The sequence below is a fragment of the Harpia harpyja genome, chromosome 6, assembly GCF_026419915.1.
Source record: "Harpia harpyja isolate bHarHar1 chromosome 6, bHarHar1 primary haplotype, whole genome shotgun sequence".
Lineage (NCBI taxonomy): Eukaryota > Metazoa > Chordata > Aves > Accipitriformes > Accipitridae > Harpia > Harpia harpyja.
Window position 1 is genome coordinate 22,140,902 of NC_068945.1, and position 20,580 is coordinate 22,161,481.

The following is a 20,580-nucleotide window of genomic DNA, read 5'->3' on the forward strand; positions in this document are numbered from 1 at the left end:
AGTGATAAGCGGTTACAAGACAAGAGACGGCTCTTTACCTCGTCAGCGGTGCCCGGGAGCCTCCCCGTGACACCAGGACGGCCTCAGGAAGGTCCCTTGTGCTCCTCCTGACACCCTCAGCATCACCACCGCCTTCCCTTGGAAACGGATGACGGCAAAGGGTCCCTCCCAAGCCTACGAAGACCCTGTAGTTTCATACGTTCACCCAAATGGCCCCCAAAAGGATAACGGAGTCCCCCAGTTTGACCCACGACCTGCTGGCACAGCTACCGTGAAGACCCAACCTTGGACGCCCGGCTCCTAAGAACATCTTCTGCAAGTCCAGTCGCTCACACAACACACGGCTTTTGTTGGTGAACTCTCTGCCGATGAAATGTGGTGCGCTGACAGCTTAGGGGAGTGAAGTTGCCTAACTACGCCCGGAACAGGCAATTTATTTTTGCTCAGTTTGCGTCTTTGCGGTTATCATTTCCTCGGTTAGTAAAAAAAACTACTTTATTTTTTAAAGATAAAACCCTCGGCTCGATCAGATCCTGAAGGTGCCTGGTACCCTCATGTAATCGGCTATAATTACTTGAGCACAGGCAACTTCTTGCAGCGGGACAGGAGCAATGTACTTTTTCAGGGATTTTCTAAGTTGTTTTTTTGCACTGCACAGTAACATCAAGGAGTTTTCCCGGTCATTTGTAGTCAGAGTATTAAATAACCAATAAAGTAGGAATTAGAAGGCAAGAAAGGCAATGCTCCGTGTTACTCCCTTTTATTCTTCCAAGCCCTCTCATCCTCTTTGTAAGCACTCCCTGCGCTGTCATTGTGGTCTGAAATGCGGCAGCCACACTCCTCCCCCACTCCTGGAAACAGCATCTCGCCCACTTCCTCCATTTTCACTCACTTTTGTTTCAAGTTTGTTTAAATTTTTAAATTTCAACCACCTTTCGGGGAGGGGACATTATTCTCCCCCAAATTAATTAAAAAAAAACAAACCCAAACCCAAACAGTTCTGCTTATATCCAGCTCTGGATGCAAACCAGCACTGTCCTCTGAGCTCTCCAGACTTTGTCTTCTTGAAACGTTGGTAACTGTGCTGTAAATTCACTACTCTCATTACCTCACCTCAGGGAAGAGAGAGGCCCCAGGTGCAGTACGTGAAAAGGGCATTATTTACTGAAGCTCCTGGGGAGCTCCCTGGGTGTTTTGATCACAGACCATGAAACATCTTGAGAACCGCACCCTGCCAAGTAATGGGATTTGCCCAGATCTCAGCCCAGGTTTCTCACGGGATGGATCAAACTCATTACAAGAGGTCACGTATATGCAGAGAGGCTCTGCTTCGCCTCGTCACGTCTGACGGGGACTTCTCTCCCAGTCCCGCAGCCGGGCTGATGCACTCCCTTTGCTTGGAAGATACTCTCCCCATGGTTACCTATAGCTAAGGAGAACTCAGTCCTTCCCACACGGTCCTGCACCACTCCTTTGTGTCTGAGCCACTGCACCTTCTCTCTCCCATTACTCCCACTGAAAATGTTAGATCATCTGACTTCAAAACACACGGTAAGAGTACCACCAGCCCACTCAGGAGTGGGATCTCCACTACCTCTGCTGCCTGAGCTGGAAGATCAAGGTCTGCAGCGAAGTTGAAACAAGTCGAGCAAACTCGACACGGGGCCCAACTATCATTAGACTGGGACAGCCCATGCTGGAGGTAGCGGTAGGCAACAGCTGGACGACGCACTACCAAAATCTGTCTCGGTTGACTTACCTGACTTAGGTTAAGAGGCTGCTGCTGCTGGAAATGTGCTCCTGGTCGCTGCTGCCTATAGGCAACGGCTCCAGACGAGCTCCCTGAAGAGTGACCGCTGGTGGAGGTCACGGTGCTGGAGGACTTGGACTTGTAGGAGGATGAGTGGTGACTGGTGGTGACTGTGCCAGGAAAGGAAACACATTTGTAGCTTACATCACATTCTTTAATTGCTCACCCTACCTCTTCCTCACTGAATCTCCTCCAGAGTGCCTTTTGGGAGGAGACTTACAACAGAAGCAGGATAAGAAAACGGTTTCTCTTAATTAACAGAATACCTCAGCAGTGCTTCATATACATGGCCAGCCTGTTATCCTAGAGGCAGACAAGCAGACCCGATATCCAGACCCAAACCGGGCCCAGAGAAGGCTTTATAGATCCTTCAGAAGTGTGAGAAACCGTTCTGCCAGCAGAACTGTACGATGCAGGTACAAATCCCAAGGAGAGGAAGGAAAGTATAGTGTGCACAGCACAAAAAAGCCCTGGCTTGGCTGACCTCCCGGTGAGTAGGAAGGGAGGGAGAAGGAGCTAGTGGGGAGCTCACCCTCTGAGCCTTTGTCTTCACCAGCAGTGTGTCAAAAGAAAGAACTGCCAAGTAGCTCAAAGCCAATTGCTTCAGGCCAGACTTCCACCATAAGCCCCTTTTCAACACATGGTACTATCTAGCATTGTGGAGGCTCTGGATGAGCAAACCTCATCAGTCCATAATGAAGATCCTGGGGAAAATGTTCTTCCCAGAAACGTCAACAAGTTTGGATGAAAATGCACATGTGTTTTCAATCTCTTACCCGTTTTAAAGTAAACCTACAGAAAGGCAAGGCAGCAAAGGTTCACACTTGCATTCGGGAGCCTTTCATGTCAGATGTTGAACTAAAGGCTGCATTCTGCTCTTGGGTTTGTACAGAAGTAACTGGGACCGACACTTGCCCCCGTGACTCCTGAGTGTACCAGGGCACATAAATAATGCAATATGGCACCCAAGAACAGATGTGTCACTTGAGAGAAGGGTAGGAGCATGGTTTCTTTGGAAAACAAAACAAACAAACAAACAAAATGAAACTGAACAATGAGATTCTTCCAAGATAAATCATTTATTTCTTACTAATTTTCTTGACGGAAGAGGTGCAATTTACCTGGTGCCAGGCTATCGCACTCTACCAACACCTCACTGGCCTGGGTTTTCAGTGGTGGCACGATGATCGTTCGGGGGTTCCCACTGCAGTGAGTCTCTGGAACCCCTTTGGCGTCGTAGGTGTTCCCATTATTCTGCCCTGCGCGATGCTGCACGGCATAAGGGCTGTTGTTGCTGGACGAATCGGAGTAGGGGGAGTCATGCACAGTGACACAGCTGATGACGTTCTTCCTTTGCTTGGACAAGGTGCTGAAACACAAGCACACAAGTGGAAAGAGTGAATGGGCGACGATCGACTTGGAAGCCACCAGAAGACTCTGCCCGCGGCAGACTAGCTCCGCAAAGGCAAAGCACACCCTTCAGTCCTCCGCCAGATGGAGGCTGCTTAAGCCAAATCCAAGGCTTCAAAACTCACTCGTTGCTATTCCAGGAAAGCCTTCACAGAGGTCAAGGAGTGAGTAAGACATTGTGGATAGATCTTACATTCACACTGCTTAGAATAGTGCTGAACCAGACTGCCAGATTTATTTTCAGACTGCTTTTTATATATGTGTGCAGTAGAAGCCCAGCAGTTATACTATGCTTTGTTGCAAGTCTCACCACCCCCACAAAAACGTGGCGGTTTCTCCCAGCCTTCCAGCAATGATTTAATAACAGATGCTACAACTTTTCATGCTTAAATCCCATGAATCTACAAAATACACTCCATTCTATTTACTAATATGGTACAATAGACATATATTCTCAATAAGCATTTGAAACTGAGGAACAAATGACGAAAAAATGAGCAAAGTATGTAATGCTTTGGGTTTTCTTTTCTTTCTCTGAATAGGCACTGGGTCTCCTCACTATAGCATGGGTTATCAAGGTCCTGCTGCCGCTAATCTATCTATGACATCAAAAAAGTGATTAAAAAGGAACATCAACACTTCCAAGATTAGTGCGAGAAGTTCATTAGACTAGAGTGCACGAGTACGATTGGGATTTGCTCTTCTATTGTGTCTAATTATTCCTGATGGTTTCTCCTTCCTGTTATGAGCTTTTTTAGGTAGAAAAAAGAGAGAGCAAGAAAGAGGAGGGAGGAAGGGGGATGGTGAAGATTTGCTTAAATGGCTCACATCCTTGACAGTGCACAGACCTTGACTACAGAAAATAGCTGCTATGTTTCACTGATTGCATTATGTTGTTATGGCAACAGAAGTTTTTAAAATGATGAAAAGAAACAGTTAGCACATAAAATGCTAAGTAATTAGGCTTAATAGTGGAAACAGCCCCAACAGGAACAGAAATTCCACAGGGAAAAAGGAATCTCTCTCTTAACTACTTGAGTGTGCACTTTAAAAAGAGAGAGATCCCTTTCCCACAAAGTCTCCTCTCAGTTCTCTCACTCTGGCCGGTCCAGTCCAGGGAACAGCTGATCAATCTGGTCTTAGTCTGTGATGGAGCCATTTGTTTCCTAGTCTCAGCATCGCTTCTTACCCAGGGAAAGGTGGAGCAGATACTGAGAACAGTTTCCTTCCAAGGATATTGTTTGCCTTATTTATTTTTCACAGTGCTAAAGGAGCACTGGTGGGTTCCCTTCAACTTGTCTGTCCCAAAGCCTCTCCATCACCATTCACAAACTGCAACTCACCAACTTACTCCCAAGACTTATAACTGAAAAGCTATCATTTTCTCCATTAAAGAACGCCTTGGGGTGCTGCATTCACAAACAAGTTACCATCACACAGACTTTCCCTGGGCTATCATCACAGGATCCTGGCGTGCCCCAAAGAGCACACAAGACCATGTTGTTCTCTGCACAGTGAAAAATACATCTCGAGAGGCCCCTGCTATCCTAAAAGCATTAACACTCGAAACAGGGCAGATGACAGAGAAGGAGGGGAAGGTATTGCACAGCAATCTGGAAGCTGAAACCAATCCTTGCAGGGGCAGGGATCTTTTCGACAGGGAAGGCGTACGACAGGGAACTCTGGTATTCTGGCTTTCCACAAGGAGCTGGAGAGCACTGGATTAGAAACGGAAAGAGCAACAGCATATCTTAGATGGACAACTACTGTATGTGAAGAAAGACGCAACAGTTTGGATATGGTGCTAGGAAAGAAGAATATTAAGCCAATAAAAATGACGAATATTGCATCAATATTCCTCTCCCCTTCAGTAGAAATGCCTGTAATCACACATTTATGAGTATCCACACTGCTTGCCCTTTGCAGCTACCCTTGGCTGCCAGTTAGGAAGAGATATATATTCCCTACCTCTGACAGTTATTACATTTTATAAAGAAAAATCAAGTCACTAAAGAGTTTTCTGACAACTGATAAGGTCTAGCTATTCTTTTACAGTCCCTTCCTTACATAAGTGGCTGAGCTGCTGAACTGGAAATACGTGCTCTCGGCTGACACTTGACATGGGAAGGCTGAGCTGTAGAACTGGAAGGGTATTTTTCTGTGTAATCTGTGCTATTTGTTGTTTTAGAATGGGCATATTTTTCACCAATTTGATTGAGGGCTTGTCAAAGCAGGGACCATGATGAGCCTTCTCCTTCAAAGTGTTATAAGCTCCTTGATTACAGTAAGAAAATCAAGTAGATCTGTTTGGTTAAACAAATAAGTGACCCCAAGCCCAAACCTTTCCAGAGAAAGGGACCATAGGAGGCTACTAAACTCATTTCATGGATGGGAAACTGAGAAGGACCAGAGCTATGGTCCTGCCAGGCCTTACGCAAGTGTTCAGCACTACTAATATGCGTCATCCACCAAAGTCAGCTGGACTATTCCAGTAACAGAGCTAAAGCACATGGGTAAATACTTTCAGGATTAGGGCCCAAGTGATTAGCCTCTCGATTCAGCAGGCTGCATCATTGCAAGCGCACGAAGAGTCCCATCGAAAGCAACTGGATTTTTGTATTTAGGAAAGGTGACGACTGCAGTTAATGTTAGAGCAGGCAGAGAAGTCAGTTGGGACTATTCACATGTGCCCAGAGCTCAGCCATAGCCTGCCCCAGAGATACAGGGTGTGAATTTCAAAAGCATCAAAGGCCCAACTCATGCTGAAAATCAGTTGATTCACAGGCTTAAAGATACAAGTTAAGCCGAAATGGGGGCTTTTGAAAATTCAACCCAGAAGAGCTAGCACTCCCCCTTCTCAAAGCCTTCTTGCTAGCCAGCAACTGTCCTCCTTCCAGCTCCCTCTGAGGACTCAGCTGCTCCCCCCACCTCGTAGTAATACAGGAGCTGTCTGTGTGAGGTCGAGGCTGATGTATCACCTTCCCTGCTCACAAACTATCAGGACTGAGAGCTTTTACCTGTTGACACAGCACTTGCCTACTCAGCAAGCTTACTGTATTCCTATAACTCAGCCACAGCTTTTGGGGATGTTTGTGCTTACACAGAAAAATACTATTAAAAGTCTTGCCCCCCTCCTATTAAGCTCGCTCCAAGCCTGGTAATTGCTTTCCCTCCTGCAAGCACAGTAGCAGCAGCATACATGATTTAGTAGCGTTGAGAGTCAGCATGTGTTCCTGGTCAGCTTGTGTGCCTGTCTGCATTATGTGGATAGGTGTATTTTAATGCTCCAGAGGAGGGAGGGGGGGAGGATTATTGAAGTAGCATCAAATCCATCTATACAGACTGAAAGGCAGTAAGCTAGGAAGGCTTTTTAACCCTTACTGGCTGGAGCTGCATCCTCCCTTTCAGAACAGCAGCTGGAAAAATATGCTTTGCTTTGTGAGTTTACTATTAGTTTATGAGTGGTAGCCCATTCCCACCTGGTCCCAAAGAGCTTGTTCTCAAACTTGGACACAAAACAATTCATGTCCGTCCAATGTGCAGACACAGAGCACAATCATGCCTTCGAACATGTAGAAGCAGGTCTTGGAGACAGGTCTCTAACATTACACCACCCTCCTGAGCACACAACAGAGAGACGGATGTGGGTCCTATTCTCCACAGCAAGGAAAGATCTCAAGGGAAAGTCTCATAGAGGAAGGAGAAGAGAGTTGTGCACAGGCACCGGGCAAGAAACTAAGGTGGGCATCTGAGATACTGTTAATGGAAAGGTGCCGAAGGCAGATGCTAAGAACGAAAAGCGAGAGGAAATTAAGGAGAAGATGCTGAATAAGGTGTTAAAACGTTAAAACCACCTAAATAGCCAAGGACAAGGGCAGGGACAACAGCTTTTGTAGCAATGCAACTTGAGATGATTTCTACTTGCTGAAGGCCCAGCCCAAAAGCTCGGTATGTGACAGCATTGCATGAACAGGATCTTTTTTCCCCAAGGATCTTGAGTTACACCAGAACCCTAGAAAAAGGAAATGGTGTCTAGTGGGGGCAATTCTTCAGTATGCCGTTCACCCAAAGAGATACAAACCTTTCAGTGTGGCTGACACTACAGCAACAGAAGCTTTCAGCTCTCAAGGTCACCGACATGGCCTTCTAGTTTGGAGGAAGAAGGCAGCCATCGCACAACTGTCCCTTTGAACTGGTGTGCACATGGACCATGGCACATTAGCTCTACATCACGTCACAAAAATTCTGTTCCACATCTCTGAAAACTTAATAACATGCAAACTTTTCAGTTTGCTGCTTCAGAATAATCCACCTATTCTAGGAAAATAGAGAGTCAGCCAACAAAAACTCACACTACAACTGCAATCACTCTTCACATTGAAATCTTATGCCATGCATAGCTCAGCGTTGAGAACATGCCCCTCTCTCTTCAGCTCAGCCTCCATCCCGACCTGTTAATCTGCTCTCACCTTCTTTGTGAATTTGTGATGGTAAGAAATATTTATCAAGTACTACACTGAGGCCATTTTATTAGGCTATACAGCACGTGCCACAGCTACTTAAGTCGTATATACTGAATTGCTTAGCAGGTTGTAAAGGTCCTGCTGCTGAAGGTTTGCTGAGAGAGCTACTGTCTATCTCTGTTATTTTAAGTATTAGTTGCATGTCAGTGTGTCTTCTGGAGATGGAAGGCAGCGATCTTTTTACCAAATGACTGCGGTTAGTCAACGTATTGCTATGCAGAGTCAGTGCATTACTATGCACAGCATAACATAGCCACAATAGGCTAGATGTCAAAAGAGAATTACAAATGGTACTTTGACCCTCACACACGCACATCAGCGAGTTGGCAAAAACACCTGGTTTGTGCCTGCCAGCAATTTCTCTGCCTAAGGGGAATTAAAGTCCTCTGAAGTAGGCTCTACCACCGTTGCACTATGACGTAAATAAGGTGAATAGCAACTTGCATCAGCTTACGCTCCACTATAAAGCTGAGACTCACACACGGAGACTTCGCTCTATAGTTTACCCTCTTAAGAGAAAGGGAAAAAAACCAACCCTGGCAAGAATTTTGTGCCAGTGAAGATGGCCAATGAGGCAGTTACTCAGTATGCCCATGCGACAGCTGCGGTCAGTCTTTCTTGCCCAGGAAGACAGTGATTACTGTGAGGATCCCATGGAAAACCAAGCTGGAGAGGTGCTACTTATGATACCAGCGCAGACAGAGCAGGCAGTGGAGGAGTAAGGGGCTCTCCTGCCTCTTCGGGGTGGAAGAACCCCCAAACCCACCCACCTCAAGGCCACCATTGTATTGTTTCAAGAAAGTCATGTTTTCCTTGGCTGCTGCACTCATTGCTTGGATGGGAAGTCATCTAGGCACGTCACAGCGGCCACCTCCGCTGCCTTTCCTTCCACCCCTTCCTCCTGCCACGCTCTGCGATGTGTCCCTTGGCAGGACGTGGAAATACCCCATGCTGCACCACCAGCACAGCCCAGCACATCCCTCCCGCAGGACCATGCATGCTCTCCCTCCTTCCCAGCCATAACTCCGGGGTGCATTTGTGCCTCTCTGCTCTGTGTTTAAGTTGTTGCTTTATTTTTCTCTACTTTTAAGCTTCAGAAATATTTAATCAAGGGAAGATTTACATTTAAACCACTGCACCATGTGAAGCTGCATACTGGGGAGTACTTAAACCCTACTATTTTCTACTCGCTGAACATGTGCTCTGATTACCGCGACTGCAGTTGTACTGTGGGTCTGTCTATCTGTCTGCTTGACTTTCTTGCAAGAGCAAGTAGAGAAACTTAAGAAGAATAAATTCATAAGAAAAATATCAAGTCTACTCTCTGGTTTTATTCTCTTCAGTGCTTTACAGGTAATGGTTAGACCTAAATTCTTCTTTCCAGAATAAATAACAGTCAGGGTATTATCTTACAGCACAGCAGTAAAGATCTCTTTGGCCTGTAAAGTCTCTTTGTGAAGGATGCTGAACTGAGAGTTTAGAAATTCACTGGAGATAAATAAACAGGGTGACAAAATTGTTTCCTGTTCATATAATGCTTTTTATAAGCAAATTTTTTTCTGCTGTTCTACAGGACAAAATGTCACATGTAAAACCTTGTGGGCATCAGAAACCAGGTAAAACCAATTTCATTCACTAAAAATGTTCCCTTTTTATTTTGACAATGTGAATTTTTTTCCCATTATTTGCTTATATTTTGAAAGAAAAAGCCCCCTCCATTAAACCAGAAAAAAAGAAGTCTTCCCCTTAATTAGTTAATCCCCTAACACTTTCTCTCCCTTAAATAAAAGTCAAAATTTTTTGCAGTTTTGAAGCTTCCCCAGGTTTCACTGTGTTGGGGATATTACTAGACAAATCTCAGTGTAGCCTGCAAAAAGCCTTGGTTTTGACAAACTGACTTTTTTAATCAGGAATTTGCCCCCTGAAAATCTCTTACCATTTCTCTGAGGACCATCCCTGCAGAACTGCACCTGAGGTCCCTCCTCTGTGATTTTGCCCCAGGCACCGGGCTGGGGCCCAGTAGATGGCCCTCTTTGACAAGGTTCCATGGAGCAGGTCCTCCAGAGCCCACCTTGCACCGTCTCCCCAGTACCGTTACCCAACAGGAGCCCAACGTTTTCAGATGACTATTGATTTTCAAAAGATTACACCAAGCTACACTCATCAACAGTGCAAAACACATTTGGGCAAAGAATGAGCAACTTGCTGGCCTGCCTGCCTGGTCAGCTGGTAGTTCATAAACATCCTACTTGAACATCTGTGCTTTTCATTAGGAAATGGAAAATTCTGCCCATATCACACCGAATTCTTCAGATTTTTCTTTTGCCAATAAAAAATTTGCATTCCCTGTTACAAGAAAAGTTCTCTCTGCTGCTCTGGTATTAGAGAGGCTTTTCTGTCACAGTAAATCCACGCTGTAGGGCTCCATTACTGCATCAGCAGTATCATATTTTATCAGCATTACCAGTCCTTCTTAAACTGAGACTTACGAACTCTTACATCGTTGAAAGATCTACTACTTCTCACAACCACAGGTAGCTCTAATCTTTCTTCGCTGAGCAATCAACAAAATAAACATCTCATGGGTCAAAGAGAAATTTCTAACTCCACAGGAAATAAGAGAAGGAAGTGCTGTAGCAAATTCAGGAGCTGATCCAATGTCAGTGAAGTTAATGCAAAGATACCACTGCTATCAAGAAGATGGGATCAGACAATTAACTTTGAACTGTGAAGTGCCGTATGATTTCTGTATTCTAATCTAGAAAAAAGCTAATATTGTTAGGATGTGACCAATGGCATGTTCCAAGTCATTCCTTATTTTTCACCCCCACACCACAGCTATTACCCAATAGGGTAATATTTGCATAAATATGGGCAAGACAATGCATTCTTTGCAGAGTTTCATTTTCGACTCAGATCCTGAACCTTTGGGCACTGATTACATTAAAGCACATACTTCACTGTCACTCCCATTTTTCTTGGAGCCAAAAAAAAAAGGCGAGTAAGAAAACTTGGAGGTGCTTTCCTAAATGTGACGCACTTTCAATGTGAAAGACCTCAACTTTGGCAGAGGCAAAGTTCATTGGCATTAAATGCTGATACAGCTTCCTTGACTGGAAGCTACACTCTTACTCCAGCTGAGAATTTGGTCTTAGATCTGGGCAGGTCAAAAGGCACTGAGCAAGTTAATTTCACTCTCCTGGAGACTTTAACCAAAAATTCTCATTCTGGACATGCTGTTTTCCATCTGTGTCTCTGCCTCTAATTCTCCACTTGCTCTGGTTACATCTGCACAGGCAATTTAACTCACTCTGGAATTTCAAAAAGTGCCTGAGAACAGCCCGTGTCCATGTGAAATGTCTCTACATGGCTCAGAAATTAAATCTAGCTCTTAAGCTTTGGCCTTCCAGGAATGCTGGCACCCTGGCACTCTGTATAGATATGCCATATGGATACAAAAAGTAGCCAGGGATCTGATCCCAGGCAGGAACGTGTCCTGAATATGCTTTAGTCATATCAAAGCCAGTTTGTTTATGTAAGTCTGGCTGCTGGGACTACTTTCCTAACCCCTCGGCAGACATTGCCCAAATTTTTAAATACCCCAAACTCCCAACTCGATTTCCAGACATTTTCCAGAACTTTGTTCTGTCTGTCTCCCTGGAGAGGTGCCGAGTGAAGAAACTGGTCAGATGGCAGCAAAGTTGAAGCAGAGGAAACAAGCGTTAGCTGAAGTGGCCGCAGGATCCCAGCTCTTCCCTCCACCCCCCTCTGGACCCAAGATGATACCCAGGCGGTAAGTATAAGCATTTGCACATAATCTCCCAAAGCCTGGGATCAGCACCATAGGTAAACACGCTCGCAAATAGCTCCCGTGACGCTTGAGATACCTGCCCTCTTCATGGTGCCCTACCACATAACCTTGGTTTTCAGCATCTCTTTTGTCTTGCCCTTCCTTTCCCATAAGAGCCCTGGAAGTGGGGGTTCCTTATTTACAGTCCATCTGACTTCCACACTGACATTCATTCAACTCTTTCTGGAAACACGCTTTCTTCTCCCTACCAAACTAAGGAATACTGCAACAATTTTTAAAATTTTTTTCTTTTTTAAAGTGAAATATGTTACACTGTCCTGTGATCAATTCCCCGTGATAACCATTGGATTGATGGCAAGCCTGAATTTGAGAGGCACTGAGCTCTTGCCACCCAGTGGAGTTCACTGGTAGGGAGAAGGGGAATGGGAAGCGGCGGTGGCTGTCGGGAGGCAGGCTGAAATTGAAGCCCTGGACGCCTGAATCATAGGGCTCCTCTTTACAGATTTTTAGCTCCTTGAGGCCAAATGCATCTCATCTGTTCTGTGCGCATTTGCAGTGCTCTACTTATCACCACAGCGCAGAGATGCAGAGATTTAGATAGATATCTCCGGTGACTAAAGGAAAATCTACCATGGAGCACATTCTAAATACATTAAAAAAAAAATTCTCTCGACAATACTGGACGGCTAAGGTTAAAAAATTCCTAGCTCATTTACCAACATAAAGATGGTATAATTATTCAGCTGTTTGCAAGGCTACTTCTCTACAACTTATAAAGCAGAGTGATGTCTTGTGACTGGCATCAGATGGGAAACCTAGAGTGCTTGCATGTGACGAAAGGTGCTGAAAAGACAGTCCTGGAAAATTAAGTCTTCTCTCATCCACAGTAGATGATCCGCAGTGGCAGCGGTCCTGGGCCATGGGTGAATTAATTCTCTGAGGAGCAAACTCAGTCACCACGGTCTTTATGGCCTCCTCTATGTCCCTCTGCAGAGTCAGTCAAAAAGCAATCAGTTTCTGCCACTTTTTACAATAGATCAGGGATGTTTCGGCAACACAATCAGAACTGAGCAAACCTCTTGCAATGTATTTACCATTACTGAGTGTTTATGACACAACCACTAACTGTTTTTCAGGACCTTTTTATGGAAAATAGCACATACGGAAGGTGTCATTTAATGCTCTTTACAGATGCCTGGACCACTTAGAGAAAATGGAATTTTAAGCTATCTTCCTTCCAAGCCCTTCTTCTTGTCTTTGTTTTAAACAGCTACTTGACTTAAAGGGGCTCATCACCATAGGATCTCTAAAGTCTCCTTTCAACAGTCCTGTGAGATGATAGAGAAAACTATTATTTCCTCCTACAGACGACAGAGTATGGCACAGAAAGACTACTACACTTCTCCAAGGTCACACAGCAAATGTACAGCATGGTAGGGAACATCACCTAACCCTGTGGAGTCCTGAGCTAGTATTTAAGCCTCCCCATCACCCTTCCTCTGAAATGAAAGACGACCTGGGTGCTGCGACCCAACTGTAGCTCCTGGGACCCTACAGCAATTCCTGGGACGCTCCAGCACTTCTCTGCTTCTGTCTCTCTCTCCTACACACAGAGAGGAGCAGAGAGCCGCTGCTCACCTGGTGGGTGCATGCTTCTGCTCCTCCTCTTCATCTGTGTCGCTGCTGATAGTGATGACACTCACTGCGGGGCTAGGGGTGTCGGGAATGATTATCGTCTGCCGCTGCCGCTCCCGCGTGGTGCTGGTCGCCACGTCGCCCCAGCCGCATGTGACGGAGGTGCTGCAGGCAGGGCTGTTGTGCACCATGGCACAGCGGGGAGGCGTGTTTTCCTTCACTCGTTTCGACCGCTGAGGCGAGCTGATGGATTGAGAGGATGAAACTTCATAGGTGGATGCATTTCTGGAAATGGGAAAGGTTGGTTAAAACACGGTTTGCTTAAGTTGCTCATCGCCATGGCTTTTGATTCCTGGTCTCTGATTCAGTGGCATTGATTTATGGAGTACTGGAAAACTGCAAAATTCGCACAGTTACCTCTTCAAAGGACAGAGTGCCTCACATGACTTATTCATATAATTGGCTGAAAAGTAGTTTCCTTCAGTAAAAAATTCAATTTTGTTTTCCCTAGAAATTACCAAATGAGAAATGCTGCCTCCCAGGAGTTTGTGCTGGGAGGTAGAGGCTAGTCACACAGCCCAGACATACAAAACACAGGCAGGCACAGTATGGCTGTCGCAGAAGGAAGAAGAACCCAAGCGATAATCCCTTTCTCCTGTATCCTGCATGGATGCATCATGACCAGTTATTTTTTGGCCAGAAAAAGCTAAAGGTAAAACTAGAATTTGTTGTGGAAAACAACAATCATTTATCAGGAAAACTGCTTTTCTTAGTTGAAAATTTATTTTTCTGTTTAAGAATCTTTTCAATGAACATTTCATGCCTAATGCTTCATCCTCTAGGATAGAGGAGTCCCACTGATGAAAGCACGCAGATGGGGGGGCATATACTCAATTTCACTTCATTCCCACGTGAGGCAGCAGATACAGCATATATAAATCAGAAAGAAAAGAACAACCTTTTCATTATGCAGTAGAAAAACATACTCAGGTCCTGTTTTTTTCCCAGTCTTCCTACTTCAGCTTCCCTGCCTGACAGTTGGAAAGGGCCCACTTGGATCAGGGATCTGAACACAGAACCTGTCCACCAAATAGTGCAGTGCAGGTCTGCAGAGGGGAATATTTACCAAAGCACACTGACAGAAGCCCATTTCACCCACTTCCCAAATTTCCTTTCTTCCTTGTATTTCTTCTGCCTATTGCAGAACACTTGCAGATTCAAAAATGAAAAAAACCCAAAGTTCTGGTTTTGTTCTACAGTGGGGCCTGGGCTGCACATTGAGCTTGGCCCGAGAGCTAACAAAAGGAATAGGTAGCATCCATCAAAAGGAAGTCACTCTGGACGTATCACACTATACCAACTTACACAGGGTCTTTTGCATAACAAATGGCTGCACAGTAGCATTTGCAGTGCTTTTTGAATACCAATGAGCAGCACGGAGTACCCTCCTCTCCAAAGGAGCACGTTCCTCATTTGGCTACAAAAGCGTCACAATCAATGAAGCCGTAGAAACCGTTGCTCTGAAAGCGTCCAATTCCTCCTGGACACTGCCACCCTGCCCCTGGAGAGGGAAGGGAGAGGGAAAGCCCTGCACAGGCACACTGGTTGCAACAGGCACTCTCTTTTGCTGGCTTGCTGGGGACGTAGCTGCCTCTCCTCTACATTACGAACGGACTAAGACAGCTGGAGCCCACCCAAAGTAAATGCAACATTAGAGAGCAGACAAATGGGAAGGATTTAAATAGTGGCCTCTTAACTAGAGTCAAATTGGTTGTGAACTCGGAGCTCCTCTGGCCCCAGACCAGTCACCCAGGAAAACCACAAGCTCCACTGTTTTTGCCACTGTACAAGTGGTGACCCATTTTAGTTCTCTCCCCTGCACTGTTATGTTTTGGGTTTTTTTAAAGAAACGTGCTAGTTTCACAGCCCAGACGACTTCTCCCAGGAACAGCTGCACATACATCTTAAACAGCCTTGTCCTCTAGGCAAGATTACAGTGCTGTGACAGGCGCTGCAATCAGCCTACCATTTGAGTTGTGCCACGTAACATCGTATGAACCAAAACCCAGTCTCTTCCTTGCAGAGCCAAACGGTCCTGCTGAGAGTTGATAGATTTAGGTGACTAAGGACTGCCCCTGTATAAGATGTCCTTATAAAGTGCTTCCTGCTTTATGCTGCTATGATTATAAAAAGGCCAGTGTGGGTACCTGTTGCTGGTGCGTACTGCTGAAGATAGGGGACAACCACCTACGTTAGGAGCCAGAGAACTTGAAGGTGGCCTAAAGCCACCCCAGTTTTCCGCTCTGCAGGGCGCTAAACCTCAGAAGATAGGTCATCATCCCATTGCTTTTGAAAGGGCAGATCTCGTGTGCACACATCAGACGCGTGTTCCTGAAGATCTGGTCCCCTGGAGGTGCACCATCCTGTGCAAATGCAGACACTGCACCTCAGGAGTGCTTCTTCGAGATGATGTGGGAAGAAAAGGTGTGGCAACTGAGCATTGCACCACGCTGACCTGAGAATATAGTTACCTTTTTCACTACGGTGACAACAAGGCCTCAGGTAATCACAGCAGCATAACGAGCTGTATGAACAGGGCCTGAATCTCCCATCCTGCACCCCCCTCCAGCCACCAACTCCCCCACAAAACACTGCTCACCGGGTATAAAATGCGCCTGACTGCCTCTTACCCCCTGCTCTCCTGACCTGGGTACAGAAAAGGCGAAGCAGCAAAGAGTCCGGTCACAAAAAGCGTGATCTGGTCACTCGCGGGCCGCGGGACAAACTTCCTTTCGCCCCACCGAAGTCGGTCAACACGGCCCTCGTCAGCACGCTGGCCATCGGGAGGGCTGCGTTCCGAACAACCCAAGCGCGGAGCCCTGCCTCACCGACGCCGCGACCCGCGCCGGCAGCGGCGCGCACTCACCGGGGCGCCGACTGGTGCTGCTTACTCTTCCTGGCGGAGGCGGCGGCGGCGGGCGGCTGGCGCATGACGTGAGCGACACCCACGTTGACGGGCTGGGCCGCGGGGAGAGTCACGTGGCTCGCCAGCAGCGCCGGCTGCTGCATGATGGGGTTGTAATGGCTGCCGTGAGCGTGGGTGTTTCTGCAAAGCGGGGAGACAGGCATGCGTTTACGAGGCAGCCGGCGGCTCTTCGGCAGGCTCTTTCGCGGGTTCCCGACGCCTTCGCAGAGGCACCCTCCTCCAGGGCCCACCGGGCTCCCAGTCCCCCTGGGAAGGAGCGTTTCCCCCGGGGAACCGACCGAAGGCAGTGGCATGGGCACGGCACTCCACTGCGAGGACGGGGAACGGAGAAGCTGCCCGTAGCTCTCAGACAGGGGGTTATAGGCTGCAGCCTCTGCCCTTCTCCCCCCGGCTCTACAGCCTCGCGAGACCACGTCCCTCCCACCCTGGTTCTTCTCACGCCTCCGCCAGCACCGGTGGGTACTTCGGGGACCCTCCAAGCGCCTCCAGTTTACCTCCAGTCTGCCAGCGGTTGGGTGCCTGCCATGGACTCCGGGATGACGGTCGCGTGCTGGACAGAAGTGTGGGTGGCCACCCCGGTCAGCTGCTGCCAGGCAGGAGGGAGCAGGATCTGCTGAGTGCCACTGGGCCACGCTTGCTGTCGGACAGAGGGAAAACAATTTCTTAACCAGAGGCATCATATGCCGAGCGTGAGCAGCGGTCCAGGCTCAGCTGGGGGTCCTAATAATGATCATGGTCATACTACCTGCGCTTACCACTTTTCAGTCATAGGTGACAAATACTGTTAGGAAACTGCAGTAAAAGCAGTAAAAATTACCAATATAGAGAGTGCAAAGGAGGGGAAAGAAAATCCCTGCCATCCAAAGCAGCAGCTGTGTTTTAGGTTAAACAGGGAATGGGAGGGATCGAAACTGGTCAGCATTTCAACCCAAACCCAAACATATTGACTCTCCAGATCAGCTGCGCACCATGGTCCCATTGTTATTTTCCCCCTTCTACAGCCAATTTTCCTTCCCACCCCAACAGGACCTAAAGGACTTCAGGAACTTAAAGAAACCAAAAAGGAGAATGAACTTTTCAAGGATCAGAAAACAGAACAGGGGGCTGCAAGGCTTTTGCGAGGAGAGAAAAAAGGTGAATTTGGGGATACCAAAAGCGAATGCGCATCAGTCAGCGAGCGCTCCTCAGGAGGAACGTCTTGCTGCTCGGGCCAAGGAGCCCGGTCGCCTGCTTCCAGCTCACCAGGAGCCCCCTGGCCAAAGCAGAGCAGAGCCATGCACGGCTACCCATCGTGTGCCTGTCTGCTCCCTGTGCTCTCCGGCTTTTTCTGAGTGTGTGCCCCCCTTCGCAGGGGTGGAAATCTCTGCCCTGTGAGTTGAGCCATTGCTCTGCTATGCAACCATCCCCCCAGCTGTGCTGCCACAGGCATGACTCAGGTCATCCTGCTCTGGTGACTCCACACACGAGTCAGATGCATGGTTTTTTGACTTGGGAAACTTTCTTTGCTATGTGCTGCCTGAAGGCAGCTCCGGCAGCTTCTCACTGCCTGGGCTGGGGAACGCAGGGGTACCAGCTACGGTCCTCCTTAGTTCCGACTGGTACTACTATATTGGACCCATGTTGTGTTATCTCACAGCTCTAAGGAGGCCAAATTTTAGAGGGAAGCCTTCTTCCAGGCATGCATTTGTCCCCATCTCCATCCTCACAAGAATCCTGTTAACTGTCCCCATGATTCTCTCCTATCCCCCAGCAAAAACCCAAACCACCACCACCCCCAAAAACCACATTTCCCAGTTCTGCTCCAAAGTTTGACTGTCTCGTAATTTTCCACGTTGCTGAGTTCAATGAAAAGGCTGCTACGGTGAGGCCTCTCAGCAACATCTGCAAAGGATGGACAGTCACAGGGCTCCCGAGAACTCTTCATCTAAGGAGCCACAACCACAGACTGGTGCTGCTCAGAGCAGGTAGGAGGAAGAGGCAAAGCCACAAAAAGATCAGGAGGAAAAAAAGCTTTTTTTTTTTTCCTCTTCTTTTTTTCCCAGCTTTGATTTAAAAGAGGAGACTAAACTACTGTTGCAGTCAGTCCCAGGGGACCACCTGGATTTACTTGCAGAGAAATCTGCTTCCTCCCTTTTCAGGAAGAGAACTGAACACATCTAAGCTCCTTTCCCGACTGCAGTGCATAAATTCAGATGCAGTGTCAGGGTCCAGGCCCAAATTCCTCACTTATTAGGTAAGGACCACTGAATCATTTAATCTGCAGATAAGACTTGTCTAGGCTGATCCACTAGCACAGTGCGTTGTGCTTACACACAGGAGGCTTGTGCCGGCAGCTGCAGCCTGTTCTCAGTTATTGCATTACTGTGAAATTGTGCTGCCCTGGCAGAGCACCGTGCTGGCCCCTGGGCTCAGGAGATGGTGGGTCCCCCGGTGCAACAGAGCTCCCGCTTCGGATGTAGAGCAAAAATGACTAACGGAATAAGCATGTTTTGTTCCGAAAGCCAGCGGCAGGACCTCTGTGGGAAGAAGTGTTGTTGGGAAGGAGTTAAAAGAAGACAAAATCAAGAATTCAGGGTGTTATTCAAGGACAGGGGACAGTTCTGGGTCATGTCATGGAAGCCTGCCAGAAAACTGTACAGCTTTGTCTCTTTTGAGATCTGAAGCTACAGAGAGCTATTAGTAAAGACAGGATCAGTCTCTTTCACTGGTCTCTGTGCATACAGTATGTGGATCACACTTGAGAGGGTGAAAATAGACTCAGAGAAGTTACAAGTAAGTTACTTTCACCACTGGCTCTGCATCTTGCAGACTGCTTGCTCTCTCTAGCTCCACGCCACAGCCTGCAGACACACAGCTGCCAGAGATGATGCTCAAAATCCATCACTGCCTCTACCCTGGGTCCCTCTAGCTCCTGGAGCTCCTTCCCCTGTCTCTCCTCTGGGACTGCTGGTCTCATGCAAAACACACAGGGAGAGCTGGACGCCAGCTGCACTGGGACGCAGTAAGGCTTTGCCTGCCATAGCCGTATTTATGCAGGCAAGCACAGTGACCTGTGCCGCATGCTGGGCAGGGGAGAAACCTCGATGGCACTACAGAGTGCTGGGAGCACAAGGAGCAGCATCATGCCTGATCAGTGGGACAAATAAGGTGGGTCGAAAGACAGAAGTGCTACGCGCTCTGCCATGGACAGTCCCTCTAGTAGTTGGAGCAATCGCACGGTCTGGTCTGAAGAGCATTAGATAAGCAGCTGTGCCTGAGAGGAATAGCTCTCTGCTGAGAGAGACACACGCAGCCGCTCAGAGATCAGATGTGACTACAATGCATTACAAAGAAGCTGTGTTTTTCCATTCAGGAAACTGGAATTGGGTACAGATTTGTTTATCAGACCAGCTGCTCAGCCCGAACTGAGCGAGACCTGTGGACACCAGATGCCACCAGCATCAATCAGAGTGCCTTGCCATCAGAGTGGCAGCTAGCATTTCTCATTGCGTGAGACAGACAGATATATCAACAGGCAGACTGCCTCTCTTTTATGAAATAAAAAATTAAAAATCTATGCAAGTGAGGAGTGTTTCTCACAAACAGCTTAAATTCCCTTGTGGAAGTGACAGCAAATAAAATGTCGGTAGAAAGTATGAGTGGGGGCAGCCCATGAAATAGGAGTTAATGTAGCAGGGGCAGCACAGAAATTGGTAGCAAAGCTCCTCCTGAACAGTCCCTCCCTCCCTCCCACAGACTGCGTGGTGACCCCAACAAGTCCACCTCGAGAAGAAAGAAGGAGCTGGAGGTCCTGAGATCTTTCAGGATCCTGCTGCCTTTGGGATACTTCAGACCTGACCCTCACCCCTTCAAGCCCCACGTAACAGCACACTTAAGGAGGCCTGGCAGAATGGCAGAGGTGTGCAAAGCTCTGTCACCTCCTTCACCCACTGCCTTGGCCGACTTCTTGCACAAGCAATAGGAGCCTGCAATCATGCCTGCACAGACTGCTGCTGACTTTGCTGTTGTTTTTGTTTTCCATGCCTCTTAGGCTCTCCTTTCCTACCAAACAAGAGAGGTTATTACGACAGGCTGCAGGAGGGACAGGTTCAATGTTTCAGACAGCCCTCTAACAAAGACTCTGCTATTGGGAAGAGGCAGGGCACATTAGCTAATGGAAATTATGCAGGCTGCAAATTGTGTTTCTGCCTTCACCAGATAAGCGTAACTGGTAGCTGGCAAAGAAAGGCAATTGCACCAACAGTCTTACCCCAGCAATGCAACGCACAGGCATAAACCCCAAAGTCTGCTGGTACCTGACTGTGTATGACCAAGCTGGCATTAATGAAGGCATGGCAGATCAACCAATCCTGAGTCAGAGGCATGAATTTTTGACTTGTAGGTCATCTTTTCCAGGCTGCACAAC

The 20,580-nt window shown here is 47.4% G+C and overlaps 1 protein-coding gene across 4 annotated transcripts in view; it reads right to left on the reverse strand.

Moving 5' to 3' along the window:
- HIPK2 (homeodomain interacting protein kinase 2) overlaps positions 1-20,580 on the reverse strand; it is a 143,272-nt gene that overhangs the window by 11,234 nt on the left and 111,458 nt on the right. For all 4 annotated transcript variants that reach the window (XM_052790678.1, XM_052790674.1, XM_052790675.1 and 1 more), the window contains exons 10-14: positions 16,670-16,812; positions 16,116-16,295; positions 13,193-13,474; positions 2,932-3,179; positions 1,760-1,920 (exon numbers count right to left, since the gene is read on the reverse strand). In XM_052790678.1, coding sequence (XP_052646638.1) covers positions 1,760-1,920; positions 2,932-3,179; positions 13,193-13,474; positions 16,116-16,295; positions 16,670-16,812 — 1,014 coding nt within the window. The remainder of the gene's footprint in view (positions 1-1,759; positions 1,921-2,931; positions 3,180-13,192; positions 13,475-16,115; positions 16,296-16,669; positions 16,813-20,580) is intronic.